This window comes from Bos taurus, chromosome 3 (genome assembly GCF_002263795.3).
Source record: "Bos taurus isolate L1 Dominette 01449 registration number 42190680 breed Hereford chromosome 3, ARS-UCD2.0, whole genome shotgun sequence".
NCBI lineage: Eukaryota > Metazoa > Chordata > Mammalia > Artiodactyla > Bovidae > Bos > Bos taurus.
The window spans coordinates 67,592,506-67,619,797 of NC_037330.1; the positions used below are offsets into that span (position 1 = coordinate 67,592,506).

At 39.6% G+C, this 27,292-nt stretch overlaps 1 protein-coding gene across 1 annotated transcript in view; it reads right to left on the reverse strand.

The window, feature by feature from the left end:
* Nucleotides 1-13,382: 13,382 nt before the first annotated feature.
* The window catches only part of ST6GALNAC5 (ST6 N-acetylgalactosaminide alpha-2,6-sialyltransferase 5), a 208,386-nt gene continuing 194,476 nt past the window's right edge, over nucleotides 13,383-27,292 (reverse strand). The window contains 1 exon segment of the mRNA NM_001192804.1: nucleotides 13,383-14,087. Coding sequence (NP_001179733.1) covers nucleotides 13,856-14,087 — 232 coding nt within the window. The 3' untranslated portion in view covers nucleotides 13,383-13,855.

A 27,292-nucleotide genomic window follows, 5' to 3' on the forward strand; every position in this document is an offset into this window, starting at 1 on the left:
ACCACCTTACCTGCCTTCTGAGAAATCTGTATGCAGATCAAGAAGCAACAGAACCAGACATGGAACAATGGACTGACTCCAAATTGGGAAAGGAATACGTCAAGGCTGTATATTGTCACCCTGCTTATTTAACTTATATGCAGAGTATATCATGTGAAATGCCAAGCACAAGCTGGAATCAAGATTGCTGGAAGAAATATCAATAACCTTAGATATGCAGATGATACCACCCTAATGGCAGAAAGTGAAGAAGAACTAAAGAGCCTCTTGATGAAAGTGAAAGAGGAGAGTGAAAGAGCTGGCTCCAAACTCAACATTCAGAAAACTAAGATCATGGCATCTGGTCCCATCACTTCATGACAAATAGATGGGAAAGCAACGGAAACAGTGAGAGACTTTATTTTCTTGGGCTCCATATCACTGCAGATGGTGACTGCAGCCATGAAATTAAAAGATGCTTGCTTTTTGGAAGAAAAGCTAAGACCAACTTAGCATATTAAAAAGCAGAGATATTATTTTGCCAACAAAGGTCCATCTAGTCAAAGCTATGATTTTTCCAGCAGTCATGTATGGTTGTGAGAGTTGGACTATAAAGAAACCTGAGTGCCAAAGAATTGATGCTTTTGAACTGTGGTGCCGGAGAAGACTCTTAGTCCCTTGGACTGCAAGGAGATCAAACCAGTCAAACCTAAAGGAAATCAGTCCTGAATATTCATTGGAAGGACTGATGCTGAAATACCAATACTTTGGCCACCTGTTGCAAAGAACTGACTCATTAGAAAAGACCCTGATGCTTAGAAAGATTGGAGGCAGGAGTAGAAGGGGACGACAGAGGATGAGATGGTTGGATGGCATCACCGACTCTATGGACATGAGTTGAGCAAGCTCCAGGAGTTTGTGATAGACAGGAAAGCCTGGCATGCTGCAGTCCATGGGGTCACAAACAGTTGGACATGACTGAGTGACTTAACTGAACTGACTGAAGGAAAATTCAATATAATAAAACTTTTGAGATGCTCCTAAAGCAGCATTAGGAGAATTCTATAGCTCTAATTTACATGTTAGGCAAGACAAGACATATGGTTGAAAAAACAATCTAACCTATTCAAGAAACTAGAACAAGCATAGCAAATTCAACTGAAGAAAGGAGAAGGAAGAAAAAATAAAGATAAACATTTCAGGAATATATTAAGCAAATATATTACAATAAAGACAAGAAATCCCTGGCAATTTACAATGATAAAAAGAGATATATCAGATGTCCCAAAGAAATTAAAAAAAGAATAAGCATATTATGAAAAACTTTATTCAACTTAGAATAAATGGACAAATTTACTAAAAACCACAATTTACCAAATTGCTATGATAAGAAATAGAAAAATTGGAATAACTCCGTATGTATTAAAATATTCAATCTGTAATTTAAAATGTCTTCACACAAAAAATAACAGTTCCAAATGGCTTCAATTCTTCCAAAACTTATGGAGAAATAACATCAATATCCCATAAACTTTTCTAGAAAATAGAAAAAGAACAAACACTTTCAAATTCATTAATGACACCAGCATAACCTTTACAGCAAAACCTGACAAAGCCAATACGGACAAAGAAAAAAAATTGCAGGTCAAGCTATCTCATGAACTCTGATGTAAAAATTCTTGACAAGATATTAGCAGTCAAATACAGTAAGGATATGACATCACAATGTTTATTCCAGTAATTCAAGTTTTATGAACTTTTGAAAATCAATGTACTTTACCACATCATAGAATAAGGAAGAAAATCTGTTCTCTCATCTTAATAGATGCAGAATAAGCATTTATTTCAATCCAAAAACACTAAAATAAAAACTCTTAGTAAACCAGGAATAGAAGGGAACCCCCTTCATCTGATAAATTATATATCTACCAAAAGCCTACAATGAGCATCATTATTTTTTATTTAAACAATATTAAACCATTTTCTCTGAGGTTGGGAAGAAAATAAAAATGACCACTGTTACCACTTCTAATCAACACTGGACTAGAAGTTTTACTCAATATAAAAGCAAATTAAAAAATATATAAGATTGGAAAGAAATAAAACTGTCAGTATTCACAAAAGTATGATTGTACATGAAGACAATTGAAAGCATTTACAAACATACTCTTAAAATCACTGAGTTCATTTAGCTTTAATGCTGGATATAAGATCAACATACAAAAATCAATTGTGGGGCTTCCCTGATGGCTCAGTGGTAAAGAATCTGTCTGCCAGCGCAGGAGACATGAGTTTGATCCCTGGTTGAAGATCCCACGTGCTGTGGGTCCACTAAGCCTGTGTGCCACACTACTGAACCTGTGCTCTAGAGCCCAGGAACTACAACTGCTGAGCCCATGAGCTGCAACTACTGAAGCCCATGTGCCCTAGGCTTCATGCTCCGCAACAAGAGAAGCCACCACAATAGAAACCTGCTCACCACAACTAGAGAGCAGCCTCACAATTTACCACAGCTTGAGAGAACCCACATGCAGCAACAAAGACCCAGCACAGTGAAAAATAAATAAATAAATAAAACTATTTTAAAAAATCAGTTGTATTCTATATACTAATAACAAGTAAGTAGACAATTAAATTGCAAACAATATCATTTATAATAGCACCAAACAAACCCATCAAATTTCCAGGAATAGCTATAAGAAAAGATGTGGATTACTTCTACACAGAAAACTTTAAATTGTGCTCAAGAATTGAAGACTTTATATTGTTAAAATGTCATTTCTCCCTAGTCTCCATAGAATTAATACAATCTCAATAGAAATCCCAGCAGGTTTTATTAAATATGGAAAATGATACTTGGTCCCTAAAATTGTATGTGGAAATACAAAGTGCCAAGAACAGCTAAAGAATATTGATGAAAAAAAAAAAAAGAATATTGATGAAGATGAATATACTGGATACTTTTTAGATATCGACTTATGAAGTTATAATATTTAAGATAATGTATATATTAATATAATATTTAAGATAAGGTAAGAGTACAAAGTGGTATAGAACTCAGTGTCAAGAAATAATCCAAAGTATATATGGTAACCTGATTTACCAACAAAGTACCAATGAAGTGGCATTTACAATAAATGGTGCTATGTCAATTGGATTTCTGTAAAGGGGAAAAAAAAAGAACCTGACCCCTTCCTCACATCATATACCCAAATCAATTTGAGATGAGTCAAATACAATATGGAAAGAAGAGAAAAAACAAAGTTTCTAGAAGAAAACATAAGCAATTACCTTCATGACCTTGGTCTAGGTAAGTGTTCTTAAACAATACACAAATCATACTATGCATATAATATTGATAAATTTGAATTAAAATAATTAAGAATTTTTAGTCATCAAAATATACCATTAAGACATGAAACATAGCTCAGTTGGTAAAGAATCCACCTGCAATGCAGGAGACTCTAGTTTGATTCCTGGGTCGGGAAGATCCACTGGAGAAGAGATAGGCTACCCACTCCATTATTCTGGTCTGGAGAATTCCATGGAGTATATAGTCCATGGGGTCGTAAAGAGTCAGACACGACTGAGTGACTTTCAGTTCACTTCACTTCAAGACATGAAAAGGCAAGGCACACCTTGTAATAATAAAAGACTTGTTCTCATAAAAATTCCCATAAATAAGAAAAAACTGGACAGTCCAATTAAAGGAATTGGCCAGAAGAATACTGTCTATGTTTTCTTCTAGGAGTTTTGTTTTCTTGTCTTACATTTAGGTATTTAACCCATTTGACTTTATTTTTGTATATGGTGGGAGAAAATGTTCCAATTCAATTTTTACATGTAGCTGTTTAGTTTTGCTAGTGCCATTTATTGAAGAGACTGTGTTTTCCCCACTGTATATTCTTGCCTCCTTTGTTGTAGATGAATTGACCATACATGTGTGGTTTAATTTCTAGGCTCTCTGTTTTCTTCCATTGGTCTACTTGTTTGTGTTTTGTGCCAGTATCATACTATTTTGATTATTGTAACTTTGTAGTATAGTCTGAAGTCAGGGAACATGATAGCCCAAGCTTTGTTCTTTTTTCTCAAGATTGCTTTGGCTATTCAGGCTCTTTTTTTTGGTTCCATACAAGCTTTAGAACTATTTGCTCTAGTCATGTGAGAAATGTTATGGGTATTTTAATAGAGATTGCATTAAATCTGTAGATTTCTTTGGGTCATAAGGACATTTTAACCATATTAATTCTTCCAATCTCTGAACACAGGATGTTGTTTCATTTATTTGTATCATCTTCAATTTCCTTCATCAGTGTCTTAAAGTTTTCAGAGTATAGATCTTTCACTTCCTTGATTGAATTTATTTCTAGGTGTTTTATTCTTTTTGATGAGATTATAAATGGTATTATTTTCTTGATTTCTCTTTCTCGTAGCTCATTACTTTTTTTTTTTTTGCTTATTACTAATGTATAGAAATGCAACAATTTTATGCATATTAATCTTGTATCCTGCAACTTTACTGAATTCACCTATTAGTTCTAATAGTTTTTGGTGGAGTCTGAGGTTTTCTATATGTGGTATCATGTCACCTGCAAATAGTGACAGTTTTACTTCTCCTTTCCAATTTGAGTCCATACAGTCTTTGATATAGATCTTAGCAATATTGTTTTTTGGATCTGTCTCTTCAGATAAGGAAAATAAAAGCAAAAATAAACAAAAGTGACCTAATCAAACTTAAATGCTTTTGCACAGTGAAGAAAATTATCAAGAAAACAAAAAACAGCCTATTTAATGGGGAAGATATATGCAAATGTTACATTTGATAAGGGGTCAATATTCAAAATGTGTAAAGAACTCGTACAGCTCAGTATCAAGAAAAATAAAACAACCTGAATAAAAAATGAGCCGAGGACCCAAAAAGGCATTTTTCCAAAGAGGACATACATATGGCCAACAAGCACATCAAAAGATGCTTAACATCAATAATCATCAGCAGAATGCAAATCAAAACCACAATGACATATGATCTCATACTTGTCAGAATGACTATCATCAGAATAACAAGAAATAAAAATTGTTGGCAACGATGAGGAGAAAAGAGAACCCTGGTACACTGTTGGTGGAAATATAACTTGGTGCAGCCACTATGAAAAACAATATGGAAGTTCCTCAAAAAATTATAAATAGAACTACCATATGATCAGCAATTCCAATTCTGCGTATTTATTCAAAGAGAATGAAAACACTAATTAGAAAATATATGTACAACAAAGCTCTTAGCAGCATTGTTTATAATAGCTAAGATATGGAAGCAACCTAATTGTCTATCAATAGATGAATGGATAAAGATGTGGTATCTGTAGGTACAATGGTATGTTGCTGCTGCTGCTAAGTCACTTCAGTAGTGTCCGACTCTGTGCGACCCCATAGATGGCAGCCCACTAGGCTCCCCGGTCCCTGGGATTCTCCAGGCAAGAACACTGGAGTGGGTTGCCATTTCCTTCTCCAATGCATGAAAGTGAAAAGTGGAAGTGAAGTCGTGCAGTCGTGTACGACTCTTTGCGACCCCATGGACTGCAGCTTACCAGGCTCCTCCGTCCATGGGATTTTCCAAGCAAGGGTACTGGAGTGGGGTGCCATTGCCTTCTCTACAATGGTATGTTACTTAGCCATAAAACGAATGAAATAATGCCACTTGCAACAATATGGGTGGGCCTATAGGGTATTATTCTTAGTGAAATAAGTCACAAATAAGTGAAATAAGAAACACAAATATTGTATTTTTTCACTTATATGTGAAATCTAAAAATAAAACAAACAAATAAAACAGAAACAGATGCACAGATACAGAAAAAGCCTAGTGGTTACCAGTGAGGAGAGGGATGTGGGAGTGGCAAGGTAGTTGAAGGGGATTAAGAAGTACAAACTACTAGGTATAAAATAAACAGTTATGAGGATATAATGTACAGCACAGGGAATATAGCCAATATTTTATAATAACTGCATATGGAGTATGTGCTGTGCTTTGCTTAGTTGCTCAGTTGTGTCTGACTCTTTGCAACCCCATGGACTGTAGCCTGCCAGGCTCCTTTGTCTATGGAATTCTCCAGGCAAAAATATTGGAGGGGGTAGCCATTCTCTTCTCCAGGGGATCTTCCCAACCCAGGGACCTAACCAGAGTCTCTGACATTGTAGGCAGATTCTTTACTATTTGAGCCCCCAGAGAAGCCCCATTTCATCGATGAGGTAATACTAATGGAGAAGGAAAAAAAAGCTAAACCTCATAAGGAATCAAGAAAATACAAGTTGAGATGACAATGAGATATAATTTACAGGTACTAGATGGACAAACATTTACAGTCTGAAAATACCAAGTCATGTGTTAGCAAGGATGTGAACAACCACTGTTAGGAGTATAAAGTGTTCAACCACTTTGGAAAACAATCTGGCAATATAATGCACATGTGAACCATTTTATACTATAGCCCAGCAATTTTATTCCTAGATATATACTCTGCATAAAAATTCTTGCACACATGTATTGAAAGACCTTTACAGAATGTTTGTAAAAGCAGTAAGCAACAAACTGGAAACTTAAATGTCTACTTTAAAATGGATAGAAATAAATTATGGTATATTTATACAATGGCAATACAATCTTGAGAACAAATGAGAGTTACAAGAGAGTGGATGAATCTTGGCATAAAAAGCAAGATTGAAAGACTAGATACAATGTTGTAACAGATTTACACTTATTAATATATAAAACAAAACTGTATTATTTGTTGATATGTCTATGTGTATTAATAATACTACTATTTAGAAACCAAGAGAATGGAAAATCAAAAATCCAAGATGATAGAAGGAACACTCAGGTAGCTTCAAGGGTCATGGCAATATTTTCCTTATGTTTGCTTCATAATTTATAGATTTGTCACTTATTATTTGGTATATCTCAAATATTTTGTACACTATGAATATGATATAATAGTACATGACAAATATTCTCATAGAAATTGCTACCTGTATGGTTAAGTTTCTGCCAGGAAGTATATGATGACCAAAGAAAGAGAGTCCAGACAGACCCTGTGATGTCTACCTGACTTTCCCTCTTACTAGCTTCACGAGCCTGGCAAAGTTACTGAAGTGCTCTATGTCTCAGTTTTCACATCTGTAAAAGGGGAGCTCTAAAAGAAATTATCTGTTTATTTTGGTCATCGTGAGGATGAAATGCACTTATAAATGTAAAGCATTTAGAAAAGTGCCCGGTCCATGGCAAGCTGTGTGTCTGCTCCCATCTTCAACACTCTGGGGACTGGATGCCCAAACTGTCCTCATCTCAGCTTACTTATTTTCACAATGGGATCATCGGATTATTGTGAAATAATAAATATAAGAAAAATGACATTGTGCAAAGGACTCGTTAGATAGTAGATGAAATGCAATTATAAAGATTTGACTCAGTGTCATGGACTGCCTGTATTTGGTTTTGAAATGAAAGAACTAGTCACATGGCAAAGAGCTAAAGATGCTAATCCTTGAGATGATTTATGTAGTGAGCAATGACCTTCTTGTATGTGTAGCTAGCCATGGCATGTACTAGCTCTTTACTAACATCCCTGTTGGAATTCAGTTTGAAATCCTGATATAACATCTCCCTTAATATTTTATTAAATTACATTTTGAAGTTATATTATTTCTGAAAATATGGGTAAGTCTATAATCCTATCCAGTCAGAGAGAAGCACATTTCACAGTTTCACGTAGTGCCTTCCGGCCCTTTTTCTATGTTTAAAAATTGAAATTGAGATCACAATTAAATAACTAGGTGGAAGAGCAGACAATGTAGGAGGGGAACTCCAGAGTGTTCACATGTTCCAAAAGGTAATGGTTATGGCTCCTGCAGAGGTCCCAACCAGCAGCTACTCACCTTTGCTGACATTATGCCATTTTGCCCTCTGCAACCAGGTGGTCTTCCGATGCCAGGTGCTGGCCAGGTGGGGTGACTCAGGAGCCTGGGATACTCCACCTGAGGACACCTTTTCTCAAGAGTTCTTTTCCCTCATATTCTGATAGATATGAAACCATTTTAGATGTGTTTTATAGAAACAAAAGGTTGGGGGGGATATTTTATTTTTAAGATAAATATACGGTTAATTTTTATAGATCTTCGGTAATCATCAGTTGGATTCTCAGCAGCTTAATTAAGCTGTCAAGTTTAAGGCAGGCTGTACTCAACTCATTTAGCCTCCTTTTTGTAGTTGAATCACAGAAGTCAGAGCCCAAAATGTTTTTCCCTTTTTTGCGTGTGGTATAGCATTTGTCAATATTAAATTTAATTTGTGCTAAGAGCAGCTCACTAACAGTGAGAAAACAAAGCTTGCTGAACTTCATTTTGTGAGTTCAGAACAGCCAGCATAGCGAACCTAATGAATTCAGCAATATTGTTCTACTGAATCTAGGTCAACTCTGTTGATTAAAAATGTTATAGGTTTAAGGACTGACCCTATAAAAACCCACTTAAAATTTAGCTATTTTACCACCTATTCTGTCTCTTGTACTTCTTACATGGAAGGATATACACCAATTACCGATCCAATGGGCCAACGTTAAGATGTCATCAACAACAGACCTTTATTGAGCGCCTATTGTGTGCAAGGCACTGTGCTATGGGGCTACAGAGACAAAGAAGAAAGAAGTCCCTGCTCTCAAAGAGCTTACAGTCTAATTAAACTAACAGGACACACACATAAAAAGACAAAGGACAATCCAAGGTAGCATATAATATTAGGTCACTGAGTAGAAACAAATAAGATTGCCGCCTATTTTTTTTTTTTTTTTTTAAATTTCTATGGTGGCTCAATACCCTGAATAGGTGGGGATAAGAGAGCTGGAATAAAAGGGTTCGGTTCAGTTCAGTTCAGTTCAGTCGCTCAGTTGTGTCCGACTCTTTGCGGCCCCATGGACTGCACCACGCCAGGCCTCCCTGTCCCTCACCAACTCCTGGAGTTCACTCAGACACTCCTATTCATTTATAAGCTGTGTAGACACTCTCTCATCTTTTCCATTCCAACGTATCTTCTGGCAAGTGCTACAACCTTGGCCATTGGTTCACTTTTACCCCAAAGCCCTTGGTATTGTAGTTCTCATTGAGGTGGCCTTTTGATAGGATAGCCACTGTTCTGGCTTTCCTGGGGCCGTCTGGATTTTAGTACAAAACGTCCAAATTTTGAAATTCCTCCCCTTTTCTCCTCCCTTGACCCTGGGGAAACCAGGACGGTACTTCTGAACTACCTGTTCCTGTAGCTCTCCCACCTACTATGGCCATTACCCTAGCAGGACTCACCCCAAATCTGTTCACCAGTTAGGTCTCTAGTTGAAAAATGTATAAGGAAGACCTTAACAAGCTCCCAAAGACTGCTGGTTTAAGAGCACACTGTAGACAAAAGAAGACATCAGGAGAGAATGACAGCAAAGACAGAATGAGGTTTAAGAGAGAAGCAGTGAGGATGCAAGCAAGACACGATTGGGTGAGGAATGAAAAACGTAAGTTTTAACATCACCTCCTAACACGGAGAGTGGGAACACAGGCCCTTCTCTGAGTAGGTCTGTTTAACAACTTGAATCATCACGCCAGTGGAATCCAGGGTATATTTCTGAAATGAGGTCACTCCTACCTAAGTGCAGATATTTGGGCTTATTAAATAAGTTCAGTTCAGTTCAGTAGCTCAGTTGTGTCCGACTCTTTGTGACCCCATGAATCGCAGCATGCCAGGCCTCCCTGTCCATCACCAACTCCTGGAGTTCACTCAGACTCACGTCCATCGAGTCAGTGTTGCCATCCAGCCATCTCATCCTCTGTCATCCCCTTCTCCTTCTGCCCCCAATCCCTCCCAGGATCAGAGTCTTTTCCAATGAGTCAACTCTTCGCATGAGGTGGCCAAAGTACTGGAGTTTCAGCTTTAGCATCATTCCTTTCAAAGAAATCCCAGGGCTGATCTCCTTCAGAATGGACTGGTTGGATCTCCTTGCAGTCCAAGGGACTCTCAAGAGTCTTCTCCAACACCACAGTTCAAAAGCATCAATTCTTTGGCACTCAGCCTTCTTCACAGTCCAACTCTCACATCCATACATGACCACAGGAAAAACCATAGCCTTGACTAGCTGGACCTTTGTTGGCAAAGTAATGTCTCTGCTTTTGAATATGCTATTTAGGTTGGACATAACTTTCCTTCCAAGGATAGGTAGATATGTGTTTAAATAACCACTCTCATTCCTAATAGAATTTCAACATTTTCCTTCCTTCTAAATACCCTTACCATCTAAATCAATAATTTTAATTTTGAGGTGAGTTTTATTTCAAAATGAGGCTATAGCCTTCCACTTTTCATGTAATTCAAATAAATCAGTAACAGAGAGAACCTAGAAAACAAAGGTAATCTGTCTTGAGTGGTCTTGTTTGGAATCCGATACACATATCCAATAGTAACCTAAGGATTCCAAGGAACCTCATAGAAATTTCTCTTTTAAGTACAGGACTCTGTGTTTTGCTTTCACTTATTTTTTGGAGAGAAGCTCCAAGTCTGCGATCTTAGGATACTGGAAGTTCCTGCATGGCTCTGGTTTTATGTCTGGCCCTTAGGAGCACATCCCAGGGTTAGTGAAGCACAGGGACTTAGTTACCAAACACCCATTAACCATAATGGAAATCACACAGCGAAGGCCCCACGCAGCACACTGAATATTTACCTCCTAATGTTCTTTTAATGTATGTTTTCTTGGGTGAATATTTACTGTAGAATATTAAATGCAAGATTCCTCTTTTTATGGGCCATTTGAAGTGATTGATTTTGTTTGTGCATTCCTGTATCCTTGCCCATAAAGGCTATCTATTGTAATGGCCTCTATTCAAATGTTCTTGTGTTGAAATAACAGACTCCACGGATGGGCCAGCCGTGGCTTTGAGTTGCTTCGGTCTTAAAAGCTAGGAGGAAGCTGATGACAAAGCTGGGGAGAGAGGGAAAAGGTATGTAACATAATGAGTATGACTCAGGCTTCAAATATAATCGGATATTGAAATCACTGAGGTCTGTAAATGTAGTTTGTAGTTTTTTTATATCAGAGCTGATTTTAATGGCGTTGCACTGTGTTAAAAATGATAGTCATGAAATGATTTGGCAAGATAGTTCAATTGCTCATAACCAGGCCGAATAGCACAACTTATCAGAATTCTAGGTATTTTCTTTAAATGCTATAATAAAACCACTGACCATTAATGATTTCTTACATATTTACACCATATTTTTAAAAAACGTAAATTCACATACATATCCTAGCCACATGTAGATTTAAAATATTTCCCAACAAAGCCAGGAATTTCAGAATTTCTTTGATTTATACTCTTTTGAGTATTTGAGAAGGGAAAGTTTCAAAAAAGGTGGAGCTATCATATATTCTTGAAAAACAAAACAAAAACAAAACCCCTAAAACCTAAAGATAACAGACATTTGAGATTATTATTGGATTCAGTAATATAGCTACATTTTTGCATGTCCCGAGTATGCCTTTCCGAATTTTCATAAAAATAAGGCTTGTTAAAGAAGTTATTTACATCTGAGTAATATGATCTCTTCAAGTGATAGTAAATGTGGCCTATATTCTTGTGATTTTTAGTAAGTTCATAAAGTATTGTTTGTTCAGAGTCCGTGCTGTAGAAGAGATTGTGCTGGAATAAAATTCCTTTTGTTTCCTTAAAAAATTGAGAAAATTTAAAGAACACATTCCAATATGTCTTGGACAGACATTTCGACTGTATTGACTTTTTACAGCTCAAGTCACACCACAATAATACCAATATTGTTTTTGCTATATGAGTATCTGGACTGTGTTTGCATCTCAATAACAGTACTCCATATAATTAATAGTACTAGTTCAAGAGAATGGAATTTTAGTACTTCATAAGGAAAAGGAAAAGATGGTAATGTGAGAAACCTTCTTTAATCACAAACCAGGTCATGTTTTGTAAAACAACGTCAGTCTCCATACATAATATTTGCTGGTGCCTTCAAATTTGGCATTAGAGAAATTAATTCCTCCTAAGCCATGAGTAAAGAAAACATTGATATATTTTCTAAAAGGCTATTTTTGAACAATATTACTTGCATAATTGAAATCTTCTATACTAGCTGATCTTGGCTTTGAATAACATAAGTCCTTTATACTCCTGAAGACCAGGGAACGGCAGTGAATATAAGATTTGCAGTGAGTGAACAGTTCATAGGATAAATGAGTCATGTGATGGAAAAATCTTGGGTTCTCTTCTCACAGATTCACAGAGGTGTAGTTCCTTGTTCTTGTAGTCAGAGAACAGCATGAAGGTTCTCCCTCCTGCCTCACTCTTTCACAGGGCATAGTATGAAAGTCCCCACCTCCCCCCACTGCCGTAATACACACACATTCTTTCTCACTCTTTTGGTGCAAAAAGCACTAGAGAATCAGGGGATGGATTTTTGCCTACGGGGTCCAGGGAGGAGGTATTTTTTCACTACAAGGGGGAGCTAGGTAGTAGGGAGATATAAAGTGAAAGTGTTAGTCCCTCAGTCATGTCTGACTCTTTGTGACCACGTGAACTGTAGCCCACCAGGCTCCTCTGTCCATGGAATTCTTCAGGAAGAATACTGGAGTGGGTTGCCATTCCCTTCTCCAGGGGATCTTCCCAACTCAGGGATTGAACCAGAGTCTCCTGCATTGAAAGCAGATTCTTTACTGTCTGAGCCACCAGGGAAGCCCCTAGGGAGATATAAAAGGCCCCCTAAAATAAGGCTCCTGCGACTGCGGGAGCCCCATCATTCCAAGTATAAAGTCCTTATGTAGATCAATGAGATGCTCATTGAGAGAATTTCAGATCTGGCATGAAACTTAAGTGACGTCACTGTACCAGAGGACAGTGACATCACTTTACAGAAGAGGAAACTAGGGCTTAAATGAAGTGACCTACATTAATTATTACCCAAGCCAACTGTCTTTCAGTTTCTGTTGTTGGTCTGGTTTTTGTTTGAACAACACAGTTTTTGGTTTTCAATATTGTCATTTGGAGTATTTCTGCATGTTGGAAAATATCATAGTTGTTCTTGAAGCCTGAGGGTTCAAAAAATGCAATGTGACGTTTCCAAGCCATATACTGTTGCTTGCTAACAATGAGCACTGTGAACACGGCAGTTTGTCTCCCAGTTCTGGGCCTTTTCCAATTATCATTCAGGATTAAATAATTAGGAGGGATAAACTACCACATAATCATAATCTATAAAAATACTGGCCTAGCGCACACTAAAAAACTCTCAATAAATAAATATTGGGCATTTGCTTATGAAAGTGAAGACGTACTCTTCAGAAATCATGTCCATATTTTCAAGGCTACTCTTTATAAATCACACATACAGAGTCCAACAGATAACAAAGGTTATAGTTCAGGTTAGGATACAATTTGATTAAAAAATGACTTTAGAGGTGGTATTTCTACAAAGGGATACATCTAATGTTGAGTTGTTTATGTCTCAGTTTCGAAGGCAATACTTAAAAAGTTCCTACACACTTTCTGCCATGGCAGCATCACTGAAATGCGCATTTGGCTCCTAAGGTAACCCCTTTAGAAAGGGACAACACTCACTAGGATGTATTAATTCTGGAATCTTCCCTTATAGACCAACTGCACTAGTTTGTAGTCATGCCTCAGAGGCATCTATACATGGTACCTCTTGAGGAGGAAGCTATTCCTGCGACCAGTTTTGTTCCTCTTTCATGTCTGGGGTTTCCGGTTCAGTGGCCCAATGTTTGATACAGTGGGGTTCTTAGGATTTCCGTCTGGCCACACACATTCTTCAGAACACAGGTTTATTCTCAGAATGACTATTGGCAAGAGATTCTGGTTTCCAGTCTGGTTGAAAAAAGTGAATATTGAATGTCCGTGCCCAGTTCTTAAAGACTCGTTTCTCTGTGATAAAGCGGTGATGACTGCCCTTCCGTCCTCGCTCATGGGACAGGTACATTGTACATTCATCAGGTCCAAAAGGTTCATAATAGTGATAAGGTACTGAAAGGTGGTTGGGATCCCTGTAGGAGGAAAGTGAAATAACTGATTAAAACAAAAACAAAAATCCTTTCACTGATTTAGGTAAGATGTTATCTTTAATAAGCTGATAAGCACAAACTACACTTTCACGTTAAATGAATTTCAACAAATGGCTTTTCTGATGTTTAAGCAATATACACATGGAGAGGTTCTGAGGTTGTGCAATAAAGTCAGTGACCATCGTGATCAGTGAGATTAAACATGCAGTAGGACATTCAGGCTTTTAGGATTTAGAAACTACATAGTCCTAAAACCCAACTATAGTTTTGATTTCCACTCTTGCCCCATACAGTCTGTTTAGCACACACAGTAATGATAATATTTATAAAACAAAAACAGATCATTCTGCTTCCTCACCCCCACCCCTCTCCAAACCCTCCAAAGTCTTCCAGCTATACTAAGAGCATGGCCTACAGGGTGTAAGCTAGCTTCACTCCGGAGTCTCTTCTAACCTACTCAGCCTTGGCTGCTATGCTCCTATGTTATTGGCCTCTCTGGTGGTCAACTCTGCCAAGCTGGTCCCTCCCCTGAGGTCATGGCTGTTGAGGGCAGTCACCTGGCTGGTACACACCTTCAGTTAACTCCTTCTCACTGCTGGGGATTGATACAGATGTATCATCCTCAGAGAACCTGTAACCAATGCCTGCCCCCATCTCTCCATCTCACTTGGATTTATTTTCTTTCTTTTTTTTTTTTTTTTAAAGTTACCTAATCATATGGTCTAGGTGTGCAACCGGCGCACCTTCTTCGGCAGATGTTGACCGCAAGCCTATTATACAGAGTGAAGTAAGCCAGAAAGAAAAACACCAATACAGTATACTAACGCATATATATGGGATTTAGAAAGATGGTAACAATAACCCTGTGTAAGAGACAGCAAAAGAGACACTGATGTATAGATCAGTCTTATGGACTCTGTGGGAGAGGGAGAGGGTGGGAAGATTTGGGAGAATGGCATTGAAACATGTATAATATCATGTATGAAACGAGTCGCCAGTCCAGGTTCGATGCACGATACTGGATGCTTGGGGCTGGTGCACTGGGATGACCCAGAGGGATGGTATGGGGAGGGAGGAGGGAGGAGGGTTCAGGATGGGGAACACATGTATACCTGTGGTGGATTCATTTCGATATTTGGCAAAACTAATACAATATATTAAAGTTTAAAAAGAAAATAAAATTAAAAAAGAAAGAAAAAAAGTTACCTAATCAAAAGATTATTTTTTTAAAATAAATTTATTTATTTTAATTGGAGGCTAATTACTTTACAATATCGTATTGGTTTATCCATAGATCAACATGAATCCACCAGGGTTGTACACGTGTTCCCCATCCTGAACCCCCTCCCACCTCCCTCCCCATACCATCCCTCTGGGTCATCCCAGTTCAACAGCCCCAAGCATCCTGTATCATGCATTCAACCTGGATTGGTGATTCGTTTCACATATGATATTATCCATGTTTCAATACCATTCTCCGAAATCATCCCACCCTCACCCTCTCCCATAGAGTCCAAAAGACTGTTCTATACATCTATGTCTCTTTTGCTGTCTCGCATACAGGATTATCATTACCATCCTTCTAAATTCCATATATATGTGTTAGTATACTGTATTGGTGTTTTTCTTTCTGGCTTACTTCACTCTGTATAATAGGCTCCAGTTTCATCCACCTCATTAGAACTGATTCAAATGTATTCTTTTTAATGGCTGAGTAATGCTCCATTGTGTATATGTACCACAGCTTTGTTATCCATTTGTCTGCTGATGGACATCTAGGTTGCTTCCATGTCCTGGCTATTATAAACAGTGCTATGATGAACATTGGGGTACATGTGTCTCTTTCAATTCTGGTTTCCTTGGTGTGTATGCCCAGCAGTGGGATTGCTGGATCATAAGGCAGTTCTATTTCCAGTTTTTTAAGGAATCTCCACACTGTTCTCCATAGTGGCTGTACTAGTTTGCATTCCCACCAACAGTGTAAGAGGGTTCCCTTTTCTCCACACCCTCCCCAGAATGTATTGCTTGTAGACTTTTGGATAGCAGCCATTCTGACTGGCGTGAAATGGTACCTCATTGTGGTTTTGATTTGCATTTCTCTGATAATGAGTGATGTTGAGCATCTTTTCGTGTGTTTGTTAGCCATCTGTATGTCTTCTTTGGAGAAATGTCTATTTAGTTCTTTGGCCCATTTTTTGATTGGGTCGTTTATTTTTCTGGAATTGAGCTGTAGGAGTTGCTTGTATATTTTTGAGATTAGTTGTTTGTCAGTTGCTTCATTTGCTATTATTTTCTCCCATTCTGAAGGCTGTCTTTTCACCTTGCTAATAGTTTCCTTTGTTGTGCAGAAGCTTTTAATTTTAATTAGGTCCCATTTGTTTATTTTTGCTTTTATTTCCAATATTGTGGGAGGTGGGTCATAGAGGATCCTGCTGTGATGTATGTCGGAGAGTGTTTTGCCTATGTTCTCCTCTAGGAGTTTTATAGTTTCTGGTCTTACGTTTAGATCTTTAATCCATTTTGAGTTTATTTATGTGTATGGTGTTAAGAAGTGTTCTAGTTTCATTCTTTTACAAGTGGTTGACCAGTTTTCCCAGCACCATTTGTTAAAGAGATTGTCTTTAATCCATTGTATATTCTTGCCTTCTTTGTCAAAGATAAGGTGTCCATAGGTGCGTGGATTTATCTCTGGGCTTTCTATTTTGTTCCATTGATCTATATTTCTGTCTTTGTGCCAGTACCATACTGTCTTGATCATTGTGGCTTTGTAGTAGAGCCTGAAGTCAGGCAGGTTGATTCCTCCAGTTCCATTCTTCTTTCTCAAGATTGCTTTGGCTATTCAAGGTTTTTTGTATTTCCATACAAATTGTGAAATTATTTGTTCTAGCTTTGTGAAAAATACCATTGGTAGCTTGATAGGGATTGTATTGAATCTATAGATTGCTTTGGGTAGTATACTCATTTTCACTATATTGATTCTTCCAATCCATGAACACAGTATATTTCTCCATCTATTAATGTCCTCTTTGATTTTTTTCACCAGTGTTTTATAGTTTTCTATATATAGGTCTTTAGTTTCTTTAGGTAGATATATTCCCTAAGTATTTTATTCTTTTTGTTGCAATGGTTTTTAAAAAATATTTATTATTGGCTGTGCTGGGTCTTAGCGGGATCTTTAGTTGCACACTAATTCTTAGTTGCAGTATGTGGGATCTAGTTCCCTGACCAGAGATCGAACCCAGGCCTCATGTACTGGGAGCTTGGAGTCTTCCCTGAACCACCAGGAAAGTCCCTGGATTTATTTTCCTTATGGCATTAATTGGTTTCTGAAATTGCTATTGTTGTTTACTTGCTTCTTGTCTATTCACGAGAATAGGCCTTTGTCTTATTCCTAGCAGGTGCTCCATATCCCTATCTCTATATTCCGCCTCAAAGGAGAAATACTGGCTCTTTCTTAAAGGTAATGTGAACAGGATTAACATGAGGGGTGGTTGGTGCCCTGATGTTGGATTATTAAAATATATCACTCTCTAAGAGCTCTGATCTCTGATCAGTTTCCATTCTAGGCCAGTCCACTCCATCTCTTCTGTGTTGAAGTCTAAATGACAAGAGCAGTCAAGATATCCCAGTAGATTACCCTTCCTACTTTGACTTACACTCACCAAGCAGCCTTGCTGCAGAAACTAAGTTTTTCTTGTCCCTCTTATGGCTTCTCTTAAAAGGCATCCCAGCTTCCTGCAAACCACCTTACGGCACCTGATGTCCTAGGGCCCCCTTCCCAGCACTCGGCTCTACTCTAAGTACAGTCACTTGGTTTCCCAGAGATACTCGTCCTGCTAGACACCTATTCGCTTTCTTCAGAGGAGATCAATAGACAAATGGCTTTTAGAGTAGCAACTTTACTGAGGTCAGGGATCGAAGTCTTTTATCAAGAGGGGTGTCGAGTTTGTGGCTCTGACAGCAATAAACCTTTGAGCTTCCTCTCCTCTGAGGTTAAAGTTCTTCCAGGAAGAGAGATTTATTTTTGTCATGCACCATTTAAACATTCCTCATCCTGGGTTGGATGCTATGCTGAGTTAATACTTTGCATCTCTATTATGCTTGTCTCGGAAGTAATTCTGTATTTCATATTAAGACATCAGATCCCACCCTATCTAGTTATTATAGAGTTCACTTGTTTATTTCCCTGGTGGCTCAGACAGTAAAGAAGCTGCCTGCAATGCAGGAGACCTAGGTTTGATCCCTGGGTCAGGAAGATCCCCTGGAGAAGGGAATGGCTACCCACTCCAGTATTCTTGTCTGGAAAATTTCATGAACAGAAGAACTTTGGCAGGCTACAGTCCGTACGTTGCAAAGAGCTGGACCTGACTCAGTGACTAACACTTTCACTTATTTATTGCCCTAGAAATTAGAATTCCCTTCAAATTTTACTAGAAGTTGTTTTCAACACAGAAAGTGTGTGGTAGGAAAAATTCAAGTTGGAACTGACCAGTATGAAGAAAATAAAAAAGAAATAAAAAGTTGTGAGACATATCTTTCCTAGATTCATATGGCATAATTTGGGGAACCATGCTAAATTCATGTCACCATAGTAGACTTGGTGTTAAGTTTTTACTCCAGCATGCATCAGGTTTTAAATCTGATTCAGCTAAGTTTTGAGCATATTATTGGCATCAGTATGACTAAAGAAACAATCAGGTTTCTAAAAATATCATGAGATTGATTTGGCACCTAGGAATAGAGGGAAATTGGAAATCAGCTAAAGGACACTGTAGGTTCAATTTCCTTATTCAGGAAGACCATCTCCTTGAATGAAAACACATCTGGCTCCCTGCTGATCTCCTCAAGGGAGATTTACATCTTTGGTTATTATGGTTTCAAAGGTGTCCAAATAAGTGGGGGTTGTCTCCACCCTTTAAAACTTTGTCCAAATGGCAGAAAAGTGCTTGATGGGATTAATTATAGAAGGCAGAGCTGAAGCAACTGCAGGAACAATCTTCCTGTAGATTGTCAGCATGCTGTTAGCTGTCATCCACTGTGCCATTCAGAAAGCCCTTCCTTCAGAAAATTTAAGGTTATAATTCCTTGAGTTTTTTTCTCAAGCCTGACTTTCTATAAGCTGCTATAGGTTTTTTCCCCTCCACCCGATCCAAATGACTACAACAATAAGAATCAGCAGAACTTCCACATCAGGAGGCTACTGTTGTAGAAGGGAGGATTCTGGCATCCAAGTTGCTGGTGGGGGCCAGGAGATGTTCAGGGAGTGAAGGTGTGGGGGTGGGAGGGGTATGGTAATTACAGAGCCAGTTTGTTCCCTAAGTCTGCAGCCTGTCATCAGCCCCCCAAGGGCTAGTGTGGGAACAAAATCCTGCAGAATAATGCGAAGAAGGAATTTTCTTTTTCTTTATAGAGAAGCCAGGTGGGTAGGATAAAAGAACTAATGTTTAGTGCACAGGAGGAGCTTTAAAGAAATACCACTGCCTGTGCTCCACCTCCACAGAGTCTTGTTTAATTGATTTGGAGAGGGTCCCAGGCATAGGTATTTTAAAAAGTGACTTGGTTTTGTGTATCAAAATAAATAATGGCAATATTGAACTGTAAGTCCCATAAAGTAAAATAGAATAAATATCTATGAGTCCATGATGATTTCAATAAATTACTATTAAATAAATAAATGAGGGAGAAGAAAAAGCATTTCCTTGCAGTATAATTCCAACTAATACTCTAGAAAAAAATGAGGGAGTAGAAAATCGCCATTAGAATACTGCAGTAATTACTGCAGGCAAGATGCATGAATGAATGGAATGTAAAGGGGGGGGGGAGATGAGAAATAGATTATTTGCATAAAGCACCCCCCAGGTATTTAATGACAAAAGGAAAAAATAGTAAATTGACAATGAGTAAACCCAGCAGATGACACCATACCCAAGTTACCAAGGTTAACATCACCAGTAGTAAGATATTTTGACATCATGTACCTCTTGATATGAGATGCAACTGCTTCTGTGGCATCCTTCTCAGTAATGCATAACCTCAATCTAATAATGAGAAAGTGAAAGTGAAGTCGCTCAGTTGTGTCCAACTCTTTGCGATCCCATGGACTGTAGTCTACCAGGCTTCTCTGTCCATGGGATTTTCCAGGCAATGGAGTGGGTTGCCATTTCCTTCTCCAGGGGATCTTCCTGACCCAGGGATCAAACCCAGGTCTCCTGCATTGCAGGCAGACACTTTACCCTCTGAGCCACAAATCCAAAGCAATGGATATCCTACAGTAATGAGCAGAGTTCTTCAAATGTGTTGGAGTCATGAAAGATATGGAAAGACTTAGGACCTGTCACAGACTGGAGGAGACTAAGGAGACATAAGCAAATGCAAAGGGAGCCTGGATTGGGTCCTGGAGGAGACAAAAGACATTAGTAGAAAAAAATGGTGAAATCAGAAAAAAGCCTGCAGTTTAGTTTAGAGTATTGCACCAGCAGTTTAGTTTTGAGAACCGCACCAGAATATTAACTTTAGGGGAGCAGGATGAAGGATATACAGAAACTCCCTTGTACTATTTTTGCAACGTTTTCTGTAAGTCTAAAACTTTTTCAAAACAAAAAATTTAAAAAGATAATAATATGGGACTTCCCTGGTGGTCCGGTGGTTGGGAGTCTGCCTTGCAATGCAGGGGCTATGGGTTCTATCCCTGGACGAGGGGCGGAGGGTGAACTGAGATCCAATATGTCATGGAGAAACTGGGCTGTACACTGCAACTACTGAGCCCATGTACAGCAACTAGAGAGCCTGCACGCTGCAGTGAAAGATCTCCTACGACTCAGCAAGGACCTCACGTGCCACAAGTAGGACCCAATGCAACCAAATCATAAATAAATAAATATTTTTTAAAAAAGGTGCTTGTGCTCAGTCGTGTTTGTTTTTTTGCGACCCTATGGACTGTAGCCCGCCAGGCTCTTTTGTCCATGGAATTTTCCAGGTGAGAAAACTGGAATGGGTTGTCATTTCCTCCTGCAGGGCATCTTCACAACCCAGGAATCAAATCAGAATCTCCTGAGTCTCCTGCATTGCCAGGTGGGTTATTTACCACTGAGCCCTCTGGGAAGCCCCTTTTAAAAAGGTAATAATGTTATAAAGTTCTGTAGGAGAGCCTAACATGCAGCCAGGTTGAAGATGGCTGATTTAGTTAAGTCCCTGCCAAATCAGAGCTTCAGTTCAGTGTGGTTGCTCAGTCGTGTTCCACTCTTTGCGACCTCATGGACTGCAGCACCCCAGGCTTCCCTGTCCTTCACCAACTTCCAGAGCTTGCTCAAACTCATGTCCATCAAGTTGGTGATGCTATCCAAACATCTCATCCTCTGTCATCTCCTTCTCCTGCTTTCAGTCTTTAGGGTCTTTTCCAATGAGTCAACTCTTTGCATGAGGTGGCCAAAGTACTGGAGTTTCAGCTTTAGCATCATTCCTTCCAAAGAAATCCCAGGGCTGATCTCCTTCAGAATGGACTGGTTGGATCTCCTTGCAGTCCAAGGGACTCTCAAGAGTCTTCTCCAACACCACAGTTCAAAAGCATCAATTCTTCGGCACTCAGCTTTCTTCACAGTCCAACTCTCACAAAAAATCATAGGTTTGACTACATGGACCTTTGTTGGCAAAGTAATATCTCTGCTTTTTAATATGCTGTCTAGGTTTTTCATAGATTTTCTTCCAAGGAGCAAGTGTCTTTTAATTTCATGGCTGCAGTCACTATGCTTATTTTCTAAACTCAATTCTAGCCACTGATATCACTGGAAGCAGGAGTTGCTGATGTGCCTTTTTTTAATCTTCTAAAGCTAAGCTTTGCAATTATGAAAAGCTTATCATTAACAGGTAAGGGTGGATACTTCCATTTATTGGGTCTGACCAGATTGACCCTGATCTCTGGATTTGGTCTGGATTATCTATAAGGCTAAAGATCCCAATGAAAGAATGGTGCTTTTGTCTCTCTTTAGAGCTCTCAGACACTCTCTTCAAACATACTTGTATTCTTGGCATGGTATATAGTACCACATGGCTTAAAGCTCAATATTCAGAAAACTAAGATCATGGCATCTGGTCCCATCACTTCATGGCAAATAGATGGGGAAACAGTGGCTGACTTTATTTTTCTGGGCTCCAAAATCACTGCAGATGGTGATTGCAGCCATGAAATTAAAAGATGCTTACTCCTTGGAAGGAAAGTTATGACCAACCTAGAGTGACTTCATTTTCACTTTTCAATTTCATGCATTGGAGAAGGAAATGGCAACCCATTCCAGTGTTCTTGCCTGGAGAATCCCAGGGATGAGAGAGCCTCCTGGGCTGCTGTCTACGGGTCACACAGAGTTGGACACAACTGAAGCAACTTGGTAGCAGCAGCAGACAGCATATTAAAAAGCAGAGACATTACTTTGTCAACAAAGGTCCAGCTAGTCAAGGCTATGGTTTTTCCAGTAGTCATCTATGGATGTGAGAGTTGGATTGTGAAGAAGGCTGAATGCCGAAGAATTGATGCTTTTGAACTGTGGTGTTGGAGAAGACTCTTGAGAGTCCCTTGGACTGCAAGGAGATCCAACCAGTCCATTCTGAAGGAGATGAGCCCTGGGATTTCTTTGGAAGGAATGATGCTAAAGCTGAAACTCCAGTCCTTTGGCCACCTCATGCGAAGAGTTGACTCATTGGAAAAGACTCTGATGCTGGGAGGCATTGGGGGCAGGAGGAGAAGGGGACGACAGAGGATGAGATGGTTGGATGGCATCACCGACTAAATGAACATGGGTTTGGGTGGACTCTGGGAGTTGGTGATGGACAGGGAGGCCTAGTGTGCTGTGTTTCATGGGATCGCAAAGAGTCAGACACGACTGAGCAACTGAACTGAACTGAACTGGCAGGTAGTCAGGAAAACTTTGAGGAATAGAGTTGAATCAACATCTGTCAAGTGTCCCGGTGGTTCTGAAACTGGCTTGCTCTGGACACTTTAGAGCATTCAGAAGAAAGTGTTCTCCTAACAGGCCTTCTTACACAGCTACTTCAGGCCTGTGAGACCCCATGAGACACCTTCATTCTGTTGCCTCCATTTCTTGTCTTACAGCCTCTTTTGGAAGAAAACTGCTGCACACCTGAAGTGGTAGAAGCCAGTGGAATAATACTTGTGTTTCTGGGGCACAGGAAACACTGAGAGCCTGTAGCTGTCCACCCTTCATGGATCAAAGGGTACAAGTGAGTCATTTGAACCCTGTATCCACTACCAACCACTCAGGCACCTAAGAAGCATTGCACCCATGGGACAGAGGAAGGTAATGAGAACACCCAGTGACCAGTAAGATTTGGTCAAATCATAGCAGAGATAAAAGAAGAAATTATGGAAACGTTAACATCTATGAAAAAATACAACAATCTATTTTAAGTTCACTTCATAAAATGTGAACCACATGAATGCATTATATTCCATACCCATCCTCTGTAAGCATCTACATGATGGACTGTTGCCAAGTAGGAACTTGCCCTGTTATGCTGGCAGCTTTATTAATGTTCACTAGCTAATAACTCTAGCAGAATCAACTCTCTGATATTCACGATACCTTTGAGATGTCCTTCACATTATGGATGAGATATTAATTTAGTTCCATGACAGTGATCACTCTGAGTCATTACTCTGCTAATTAATACTCAAGAAATGATGGGTAACAGAGAGTTGTAAACTTGGTAATGTGTTAAGTATGATCAGAAATAAGATTACTAGGTAGAATTTAAATGCTTGGCTCATTATTATCACAAATAATTTACAATGGAAAATGGGATTAAAAATACTTACCATAACTTAGTTTGGAAAGCAATGATAACAGATCTTTTTCATTGCAATTTATAGTCCATCTAGAGAGAATGGATTTCCTTCCTATATGGATATGGCATGATTTAAAGGTCCATGTCCACATAATAATATATTTTGAGGCTGTCTCTGGTGAGACATGACATTAATTTTCTCCAGCTTTCTGAACACTGATGAGCCTGCAGTTGGAGTGATGGAGGCAGAATAGACTGATGCCTCATGCCTGAACCTCTCTCTGAGGACCAGTGCTGGCCTTGGCTGAGAATGATACAGGTGGCTACCAGTGACTTCTTCAGATCCTTGAAATCTGAATTTGCCACTGGTTAATTATACTCTTCACTCACCTGGCACTTTTGATCTTGGAATAAATATACAATTAGTCTCCTAAACACTGCCAGGGAAAGGAAAATTTTTATTCACCAAGTTAATCAATACTGAATACACACTATGTGCCAGAAAAAGTGGCAAGAACTGGAGATACAAACGTGGCTTGAGATAGGACCCCTTTCCTTAAGGAGATCACGGGCTGATGAAGAAGATGAATGTGTCACCCAGTGAAGTGAGCAGAGGAGGAGGTGGCAGAGGCCCCAGGAGGGGCCTAGGTGAGGTCTGACCCAGACAGGAAGTCAGGGAAAGCTTGGAGGAAGAGGATCTCTGAAGCACTGGAGTGAGATGTTAAGAGTTTTGCCTTTTGAGTCCTGGAGACCTGAATTCAAATCACAGCTCCATCACTTTCCTGCCCCACAACTTTGGCAGCTGTTTCATGTCCTCAAGCTTCATATGTAAAATGGCAATAATAATAATGTTTACCTCCTGGGATTATCATCAAGGTTCAATGAAATGGCACATGTATTCACAGTAAGCATAGGGCCAGCACTTGCTATATGTAGAAAAATATCAGCCATTAATACTACAGTGAAAAACTAGTAGCAATTAGCAAGATTAAGAATGAGGGGATGGACATTCCAAGATGAGGGCAAAGGGACAGGTGTGCACAGGGTGAGCTCCTTCTTAAGTTCCTCATTGTGGCAAAAATAAGTCTGTGAATAGAGATGTGTGTGTGTGTGTGCTTATTTGCTCAGTTGTGTCCTCTTTGCGACCCTGTTGATGCGCTGTAGCTTACTAGGCTTCTCTGTCCACGGGAGTTTTCAGGCAAGAATACTGGAATGGGGTGCCATTTCCTCCTCTGGGCAATCTTCCCAACCCAGAGATAGAACCCAAGTCTCCTCCATTGCAGACAGGTTCTTTACCCACTGAGCCTTCATTGAAGAAGCCAGGAGACGAGACTAAAGTGGCTGCAGAGGGTAGGTCCTGAGGGCTCGTGTGCTAAGCTAGGGAGTGTGAACACTGTTCTAAAAACTGTGGGGACCTACTGAGGGGTTTCAGTGACAGAGTCAGATATGATGGTTATCTAGAGGAAAGAGAAAGACCAGAGTCAGAGAGAGCAGTCAGAAGGCTACGGTGGCACCAAACTAAGGAGGAAACGGTTGCACACCAGTCACATGACTTTTAGTCAGTGTTAGATACTGCCAGGTTTTGAATAACACATCCTTCATCTGCCAATATGGTCATTTACACATTCACTGTCTCCATTTGTGGTTTTAAATATGAACATAGGGTTTTTATTCTCCCCAAGGAGTCCATGCGCCTGAAATACTAGAAGTGGCTACTAGAAGTTTTCTGGCCAATAAATGGCAATGGGTCTGTGGGGAGGGCCCGGCTGCTGGAAAGGGGAGGCATTATGGGGGTGTTCAGTTATATCCAACTCTTTACGACTCCATGGACATATCCCACCAGGTTTCTCTGTCTTTGGGATTTACTTCCTCTGGAAGTAAGTCAGGCCCCTCTGGGTGGGAGGGGTGAGAAGGCCAGACCTGCAGGAGAACTGGAAGAAAATGACAGCTCTAGGCCTGTAGGGGATAATCTACCCACACTTCTTACAAGTCAGGCACTTGTGGGTTTCCTCAGCTCTCTGCTCCGTAGGATATAATTTAGTCCTCTACTCCCTGTCCTACCCCACCCCCGTCCCTATATGTCCCAGCATACCAGCATACAGCAAGCGACATTGATTCCCTTTGGGTCACTGCCATGCTAAGCTGATGGAAATGACTGCAGAATTAGTCCAGTCTTTGGTCTTTCTGTGCCTCAGTTTCCTTGTCAATGAGAAAGTGATGATCAGATTCTCTTTAGAAGTGTGTGAGGGCCTTCCCTGGTGGCTAATTGGTAAAGAAGCCCCTGCAACGCAAGAGAACTGGGTTCGATCCCTGGGTCTGGAGATCCCCTGGAGAAGGAAATGGCAACCCACTCCAGTATTCTTGCTTGGAAAATCCCATGGACAGAGGAGCCTGGCTGGCTACAGTCCATGGGGTCGTAAAGAGTCAGGCACAACTGAACATGCTCACAATGCCTTCTCTTTCCAGAAGCCAGGTCCTTCCCACTGACCGATTAGCACTCACGGGACAGATTCTTAAAATGTGCTCATGGGTATCCACAAGTGCAGATGAGCGAATCCTTTTGCTTGGTAAATTTATCCATGCTTAGCATACACCAAGGCTGTGCCATGCCTTTCTCATTTATTATCTCATGGGATTATCACATAAACCCTGGAGGTAAGTACAACTGCTGTCATCATGCAGACATAGAAACTAAGGCTTCAGGTAGAAAGTCAAAGTAACATGCCCAAAGTAACGAAGGCTCAGTGAAGTTCAATAACTTTCTCAAGGTCACACAGCTTCTGAGAGGCAGAAATGGCTTACATTAACCCATTAAACACCCTTTTACTACAGCATGAGAGACAATGGATAGGGCCATTATCCACTCGGTATGGATGAAGCATCTGCTATAGGCCAGGATGGTACCTATCTACTGTCCTGTGTACCACGGCTCCAACAGTGAGCCCAACACACAAAAGTCTCTCCCTCCAGGCATTTATATTCTGGTGGGCTCAACCAGCATAGGTCTGCTATCTCACCTTCCTGTGATATTTTACTTTTGTAAGTCCTAGAACTCATGATACATGTACTCTGCTGGCCTCAGAGTTCTTAGCTTCTTTCAAAATCAGGACAAAATGGGGAATGGTCAGGCCAGTAGCAGGATTAACTTATAAGTTGTGTTTTCATTCTTTGGTGGCAGATGTTGTTTGCAAGAGACATTGAACTACAAGTGGCTCTGCTGTGTTAGATTTCCTGGCAAATGAGGCTTATTGTAAGCCTCTAGAAAGCAAGAGCTGTGGCCTATTCTTTGAACACCCTCAAAATTCCTGGTAACTTTCTGGGAAACTCTTGAGTCCTTAAGATAATATTAATAATTATTAATAGTTTATATCTCTTACAGTATAATGTATTAA